The sequence below is a fragment of the Vigna radiata genome, chromosome 10 (assembly GCF_000741045.1).
Source record: "Vigna radiata var. radiata cultivar VC1973A chromosome 10, Vradiata_ver6, whole genome shotgun sequence".
NCBI classification, from domain to species: domain Eukaryota; kingdom Viridiplantae; phylum Streptophyta; class Magnoliopsida; order Fabales; family Fabaceae; genus Vigna; species Vigna radiata.
The window spans coordinates 9,657,864-9,667,017 of record NC_028360.1 but is presented as its reverse complement, the minus strand read 5'-3'; the positions used below and the strand labels follow the sequence as shown (position 1 = coordinate 9,667,017).

General features: G+C 29.6%; 1 protein-coding gene across 1 annotated transcript; it reads right to left on the bottom strand.

The window, feature by feature from the left end:
• Positions 1 to 2,162: 2,162 nt before the first annotated feature.
• Positions 2,163 to 3,033, bottom strand: LOC111242700 (60S ribosomal protein L35-like). The gene is made up of 3 exons (XM_022787244.1): positions 2,959 to 3,033; positions 2,558 to 2,722; positions 2,163 to 2,240 (listed from the first exon to the last, which is right to left on the bottom strand). The coding sequence occupies exons 1-3, from the start codon at positions 3,031 to 3,033 to the stop codon at positions 2,163 to 2,165; spliced, it is 318 nt and encodes a 105-aa protein (XP_022642965.1).
• Between the last annotated feature and the right edge of the window lie 6,121 nt (positions 3,034 to 9,154).

Sequence of the window (9,154 nt, the reverse complement as noted above, 5' to 3'; positions counted from 1 at the left end):
CCACTTGTATGTTCAATAAATCTTAAAAAAAATTGGTCCACTTAAAAATCAATATCATTTTCATAGTTGACCTCTGTGTGCAGAAACTTTGCCTGAACTCCCCACTTATTTGTCTTTGCTCCCAATGTTGTTTCTGCACAATGAGTTTTACAAAGAATATTTCCTTAGGGATGAAGTTCGATATAAATGTCATAATCAATACATGAACATCACTTGTATCTCTAATACATCTTTAAAAAAATTGGCATGAATAAATTTATAAATGTTTTTAATGAATATTCAACTAAGTATGAATAAATTTTTGATATTGCGAATCGGATCGGAAGTAATATTATTCACCTAATCCTTTTTCACGATAATGGAATATGATTTCGTATATCTGTGAAAGAAAAAAAGATGTTCAAACCTTCATAACCAATCACACAATAATATAATAATTGATGAATAATGAATACTCATACATTGATAAGAATTTTTGTCCACGTATATTACTCCGAAGACAACAACTGCTCTGTGAAATAAGTTTTTACATCAAATATGCCTATTTTCTAAGGTAAAAAAATCACTAATCTTCTAATTATGAATCTTGAATATGTCTCTTTTAGGGTTCAATGTTATTAGACTCCCTCCCGACTGGATGAATGAGATCCCTTATCATCTGAGTTCCTGATACAGAAAATCACCATATTACTACATATATTTCTTAGCTGAAAAATGAATAACAAACCTTGTAAGTGATACTGAAATAGCATCAAGTTCCCAAAGTTCTAATGACAACATATTATATACCTCCTAAATACAATGTATCCATAACAAAAATAATTCAAGTTTAATATGAAGTTTAACACACTAGAATTAAAAAAAGGCTATTGAAGAGTTACATGTGAAAATAGGCCTTCTTGGTACCAAACAATATTTAAAGACTCAGACTTTATTATTGTTTTATGTGTTTCATCCGAAAGCACATAAGCATTAAAAAATTAACAAGATCGGTCATTAATATGTAACTAGTATTTGAGAGCATCATTTCAAATTTCCTATTTTCTTTTAGTTTAAATCTAGAAAAATTTTAAAATATCAAAGTTTACTTGTATATGATATCTTTTTAATTGATTTACAGTTAACACTATAATTACATAAAAGTTATAAACTCTAAAATAATGTTAAAACAGTATAAAGTGTTTTTTTAATAATTTGATCCAACTACAAATCATAAACATTAAAGTGGTACCTTATGATGTTTAGAAAATGAGCCTTCCTCAATTTCGAGTTTTGAAACGTCCCACGGTCGTTCTACTCGTCCCCTGCAATACAAATTTCATTTGAAATTTGCATATCTTAACCAAAGCTATATTTTCCTTTCTCCTCAGTCCCTAAAGGATCAAAAGCACCTCTAAGGTATTTCTTCTTCTCTAGGTCTTTCTCCATGCTTCTTTGATGCTCCACAAAGGAAATAACAAGGAATTCAATTACCAGAATGGTGGGTAGTGTGCCCCATGGAACTGGGTTGCCAAGGTAGGTGGCTTGGCTACCAGGAACTGTAGCCCATTAATTCCTGAGCCTTTACCTAGTTTCCTATAAGCAGAGGTTTATGGTAGTTAGGTAGTGCTTAATAAGCATGCAAAATAAATTATGCAGTCAATCAGTCAAGTTAGCAAACATAATGTTTTGAAATTAAATGAAAGTATAAGCGCATGTATTATTTACTCATTTAGTTATATATATCCTCACTTGAGTGAACTACTTGTAAAATCATTTAGGATAGTAAGCAATTATACAAGACTNAATGCATGTTNTGGTAGTATAACACATCGATTAGTCCTGTGAGAGATTCTATTTCCATGAGGATTATGGCCCAATTTTCCTGCAGAAAAATCTGTTACTCATTGTTCCACANGTGGACGGAGAATCCAANAAGAAAAATATAATAAACGTTAAGAATAAGAAAAGGGGAATGAAAATATTCACGTATGTGTGAGATTTTATACAAATCCTAATCATTGTTATATTTCCTCGTGTCTAAAGCTATATATATCAATGAAACTCAAAATCACAAGTATTTGTNATTTATATTCTAAAATTTTGTTTCAAGAACAAATTCAGGACCAAATAACATATTAGATAACATTTGTAAAGGACAACATCAAATCAAATTGATCCAATTACTTAGCATTGTATGTAAAGATTGACAGAGACAAGTACGAATGTCGCTGACTTTCAATCGGGATAAAAGAACCTTTCTGAAAGACAAACAATCTTAGCATGGCTATATCAAACAGGAAAACTTCAAAAACAATACATCCTCTAACAAAATATAAATATGCCTATCTAAAAAATTAAAAAATTATTTTAAACCGGTCAGTNTACATCCTTATAACTATAAGAGGTCATTTGCTTCAAAGGAAGAGAAGCAAAAATAATAGGACCCCCACTCTCGAACAACATAGGAAGGGATTCTTCCACATTTCACCTCTAACAACAAAACATTCACATTAGTCTACATACTTTTGGTAACATAGAGTTAATAGTTCATTAAAGGAAGAACATATGGCATTACCTGGTGCTTAGTAAGCCTCTTGCGAATAGCCCTGGTCTTCTTNGGGCGGAGATCAAGGGGAAAGTACTTTTTGTTCTTGTAGGCATCCATCAACGCGACCTTTTGCTTATGAGAAATCACAGTTAAAACCTGGGCAATCGACAACCTCACCACTTTTCTGCAACCCTAAATTTAAAATTAAAAAAAACATAAACATAAAACACCTCACATGTCAAAAGTACAAAAGTAAATGACAAACGACCCAACGGAGAAAGACATGAAATTTTACATCTTGAAGAGCTTGTTAGGGGTACCTCCGATGACCTTAGCAACGTTAAATAAACTCTAAAAAAATCATAATAAGATCCATACAACACAATCTCCTAAATGGTAAAAAAAATTTAAAAATAACTCAAACCCACCAAACAATAACAAAGATTAGCCAAAGGAACGGCGGAACCTTCAAAAACCACGTCAATAGTGGTTTCAGCATTCATTGATACTTCGAAACAGCGGAGCGACGACGGTGGAAACGACACGACTGACGCTGGAAGAGACGCGAAGAATGACCGGCGGCGCCGCCTCTTGGTGGACCTCCGGTGGCCGTTGAACGGCGAACGACGGTGGAGTCGTCAAGAGGGTTTGGTCGTTGATCGGTGGCGGAGCTTTGATCGGTGGCGGAGCTTTGATAGGTGGCCGTTGCACGGAACGCCGACGAAAGGACACGGCAGCAAGAGCGGCCCGTCACGGTGATCGGTGGCCGTTGCGGGAAGAATGACCGGCGTGAAGAGCCGCCAAGGTGGTCGGTGGGAAGACCGGAGAAGATGATCGTCGGCGCCGCTGTGGGTGGACCTCCGGTGGACGGTGGCAAGGGGGACGACTGACGGGGTTGGGAGGGTTTCATGAGGGTTTCGTTCTCTCTCTAGGTTTCCTTCTCAAAATCCTTCAAATGAATTTGAATTTGGGAACTGGACGCTGAACCAATTTCTGCCCCTGCCCGCAACCATTCACGTCATTTAAAATTTTTTTCTTTTTCAAAATGCTGAACCAATGACATGCTGACACGTAGTGGGTGTCAAAATTTTGTCAAATCTCGTTTGTCAAAGTATCATTTTCCTTTATGAAAACCCTTTTTACAAATGAAACCTAATGAAATATTAATAGTATATAATTAAATTAGTATGGGTGTTACAATTTACAACTTGAATTTTTGTTGCTCTTGAATTAAACTTTAAATACTATCAACAATTTATTTAATTAATTAATAAATTGTAAGTTAAATAAATGAAAACATATACAAAAATTCAGGATTAGACGAAAATTACGATTTTTTTTTTATAATCCGGAGACTAAAATCCCAAAATAACGTGGATCAAAATCACAACTGAAAACTAAAACGAAATCCAAAAATTATAATTTGGTATTTTTATACAAATTTTGCCCTCAATAAGTAATTTTTAGTGGATTTTTTTTTATTCTTTAATTTGTGGGACTGACTTTTAAAGCATTCATAGAAAAATTTATTATTCTAAAACGTTAATATTTTTGGAAAAATTTAAAAAGAAATTTTCTATAAAACACCCTCAAAAGCAACTTTTAAATCTAAAGGAAACTGGATCAACCTCTCTGACTTTTGTATTTTCTAAAATTGATAATTTTGAGGTTTCTTTAAACAATTCTAAATAAGATACTCATAAATTGTCAAACCTATGATGACATGAAATGGAAGTTGAATCGGTTGAATCTAATATAAAGTTAGAAATAGGAAGTAGCCAATTGTCAAAGCCACGTCGATAACACGTGTAAGGGTTTCTACAATTAATTACTTCAATAAGTAATGCAATCGTTTTGAGTTTTTTAAATTGAAAAGTATTTATTATACATGCATAACATACAATAATGTATATAATATTTTTTTAATCATTTCTCATATTACTTTTTCACATAGACATATATTTAGAAAAGAAAATAATGTTATATATATAATTGGATAATCATGCTTTTGTTTTTATGATTCATTGTCAATTTACATTTTCTCAGGAAAATAGTGACCAATGCATTTACAAGTCCCACACGTTATTAGGCAAATGTTAATTTCTTTTAACAAGTTGCTTAATACAGAAATATCCATTCTCTTTTCAATATTTTATTTTTCTCTCATAATTAATAAAAATATTAAAAGAAAATAATAAATAAAAATATTAAGTAACTTTAAAATCTATCATTGTAATTGCTTAAATAATTTTATTTTAAATTTGGAGTCTTATATGGATGTAGTATTCCACATAAAAATGATTTTAAAGTTAAAATTTCTAAAATAGATATTTTACTTAAGTATAAAATTTTCTTTTTGTAAAAAATATATATTGGTACGAATCAATTAATCAACCTTATTTGTGAAAGATCTCATGGAATATACTCTTACGTCTTTTGTTTTAATGAATTTTTTAATTAAATAACTCATGTATGTATGTGTGTTGGATATGTTCTCCAAAGAAATGATTATTTATTCCCACTTAAGATAATCCAAAATCAAATGTAACATATTAAAATTATCTTTTTGGAAAATAAATGCTTGTAAGGTAATAAACTCACTCTATGCTCTAACAAATTATTTTTTAAAGTAAAGTAACTAGTATTTTTATTTGATTTACTTTATATTATAAATTAAACTTATAAAAATGTTATTTCCCCACTAAATATCTGCTTTCAAATATAATAATTGAAAAATTGTCCTCGATAGAACCTTCTTTTTCTTCGCAACACAAACTATAGATCAGAAGGTGAATAAAAATATTTCATTTTTAACTAATTAAGCCATCTCAAATTACAATACTTTACATTGAACAGTGCTGTTTAACAAGTTTTGTACCTAAAATAAATGATATATATGACATTGTTTATATAAATATATATCGTTTATGTAAATAATATCGTTCAAAAAATTATATTTTTTAATTAAAGTAATTAATGATGAGATATTTTTTCTTAAAAGTAACATTTTTTTTAAATATAAAATAACGCAAAAGAATGACATTTACAATTAATTACTGTAACTAAAGTATTTTTTTTAATAGATAAATTCTATATTTAGGAGTCTTTTTTATAAAAAAATTTCTCCAATGTAACATCCTATTTAATAATATTTGTAATATCCCATTTAATAGCTTATAACTATTAAACAAAACAACATTATAATGTAATCATCATAAACACAACAAATAACTATATAATCACTATATTACAGTAATCCATAAATACATGTACTTTGTATAGAAAGTCATCTATATGTATTAACATAAATTATAATTTTTTAAAATAAAACACATTGTATACAATAGAACAAATCTAAACTATGGTGTTGCATCTCTTTTACCTTACATCTAATCAACTGGAACATCTTTATCTGCTCACACTATCAAAATAATCATTATAAACAAAAAGGACAAAACAAACAAACAAATAAAAAAGAAATGGTAAACTAATGTACGTACCAAAAGAGCAATCATGCAACATTTATAGAGATATTAACACAAATAAACATTCATATCCACAAATCCTAACAACTGTAATCATTCATACTAGACTTGAGACTATGGTGAGTTATACACATGTGGTGACCTCTACTATTATACAGAACCATTGCCAATGGATTTCACTCTGTCACACACAAGGTCAATACGTTAACGTCTTTGACCAAGGTAAAACTCTTATACTAGGACCTCTTCCTCGTCTCTCCACATACTCCAACATTCTCTACTTGAGATTATATGACTATTAGAGCGCCATGATAACTCCTAATAAATAATCCATATAATACACACTACTTTAATCACCATTAATCCTTCTTGGATTAGTACCAACCATTCACATATCATATTATAACCAACCATTGTTTTAACATTCACATAATCACACACATTAAACACATCATAAGAGACATATGAAAATTTAGTTAAAATTATGATATTTTCGCTCAGTCACCAGATCTATTCTCTTAGGGAGTAGTGCCTGATAGTACACTTGCTTAGTAACCAGATCTGCTTGCTTAGTGAGTAGTGCTTGACATAGCACACTCACTCAACCACTAGATCTGCTTGCTCAACAAGTAATGCCTAACAACACACTTATCCAACGACTAAATAACTCGTTCAACGAGGATATGATTGGAACTTGCAAACTTAAATTCTCCAAAAAAGTCACCTAACAAGTATATTTTCACCCCAAAATTGTCAAGTCAGTGAACTCTTTGATTTCGCTCTCGCCTAGGGAGATTTTTCTCAATCAACAAATATCAAGTTAGTAGCTCTTTGACTTTAACTTCGCCAAATGAGTGTCTAGTGAATCTGCATAATTTTGCATAATGAAATTTTTACAGATTTATGTCGTTCCAACTTTCTAATCAGTCTAATTGTAACCACAAATGCCAAAACAACCAATCATATGATTTTACACAAATCAATGACTCAATTCACCTCAATTACAATCTTAACCATACAACATATCAAAATTTTAGCATACAATCACTAAAGACGATTCAAAACACCTAACTTAATTCATCGGGTCATATTTCATCAGACAACTCAATTACACAATCCAACTATCATACACGCATACAATTAACAATTATAAGTTACCTATTAGTTAAAATGTAATATAGTTAGCTTCCCTTACCTAAAAGATGACCAAACCACTCTAAAACCCTCAAAAACACCTATTGAACGCACAAAAAACCCTATATGCTCCTATGAACAATAGAAAGGCGATCAAGGAACATCGATAGAACCACTAATCAATAGAGACTTTTAAAGAAGGCTCAAATCCCACATGCAAATTAGAACAATCTACATATATAAAAAAAGCACACAGACTGAGATAAAAGGCAGTAGCCAACTTACTTTTTTTTAGAAACTAATCATATAGAATTAAAGATCTCGCCTAAAGGATTACTCTAGTAGTTTCCAATCTTCAAACAGATGAAGGGATGGTTAGAAAGCCTAAAGAGAGAGACTTAGAGAAATAGTATAATTTTAAAATAATAAAACCTATTTATAGAAAACTCTATTTATACTTTAAACTTTTAGTATTCAAATGATTGAGTGTCACCATTCTAAAACACACTATATTTTCTAAAACATGATTTTTTAAACTCTTACATTTTGTTTTCTTTAATATATAGAATAAATTTGTATTCTTGCAGTTGTTTCTGTTATAATTCACATTAACTATAAAATACACAAATTTATATTAACTATAAAATACACAAATTTATATTATATAGGTGAATGTAAATTTCATATTACAACTTATCAAAATTTAAATATTATAAGCATAATGTATCAAACATGCAATTCATTCTTTTCTCTAAGTAAAATCTTTTTTTAATATAATATTTATTTTTGTAATTATTTTTTAAGAAAGAAAGAAGAATTGGTTATTGCTGAATAGAAAAGCAAAAGACCAATGCATATAATCCCATAGAAAAAAAAATATTTTTTTCATCATAATACACCGTTAATCAACTTGATAGAGCTATAAATATTCACAAGTCACTAGGCTTAAATATTCTTATATTTAATTAATTACCATTTTATATAATAAAATGTTTATTATTGACAACAAAAATATCAGACAATATTCTATTCAACTAAAAATATTAGTATTATATAAAAGATTGATGAAGAAAATAAAAGTTTTTTTGTTTCAAATAAAATGGCATTAATGATTTTCGATGTTTCAGTTAAACTGAGACATGCGCACAACTAATTCGTCATTGGATTATTACACAAAAATTTATTAAAAAATAAAATAAAATAATATAAATTATTATAAAAGTTACATTTCATAGTTATACTTATAATATAAATTTTAAACTCTAAATCATTAAACTATTTATATTTTTTTTATAAATAAAAACTACATTAATTATGTTTACTTTTATTTAAAAATAAATAAAAGTTTTTAAAGTCAAATTAAAATTTCCCTAATCACTAATTAATTAATTGATAAATAAAAATACTGATTACATTAAAAAATTAAAATATTGGTGACAAAAAAACATCCCAATTAAATCGAATTCCAATATGAAGTAATCTCATAAGAATCTTAATACTTGGCTAATAACTAGAATAATTTAAACATATATAAGAATAATATTTTCCACTTTCCAACCATTTAATATCTGAAAAACAGAAAGTACCGAAGCTGACGTAACACTTAATTGATTCTCATAATCTCTCGAAGAATTTAACCAAAGAAAAAATTATTAAATTTGAGGATAAAGTGATAAACATCTCTCTCTTCAATCTGAGACGAGACAAAACGGGAAGCAGCGAATCGCTCATCACAAAAGAGAAAAGGAATCAAATAATAAAATAAAAAATAAAAAATTATGTAATACAATAATAATAATTAAAAAAGTGACAAAAATATCCCATAGCAAACCACGTCATACCACGTGGCGATACGCAAGAGGAAAGTGGCGGTGGTCCCTGTGTGAGGGACCGGGACACCCCGTAGCCGGTTAAATTTCCCACGGCAATGTGAAAGCGACATCAGACGAAACGATGCGTTTGGTCTCCAATTTTTGCATATAAATACGTGTACGTTGTTTATGTG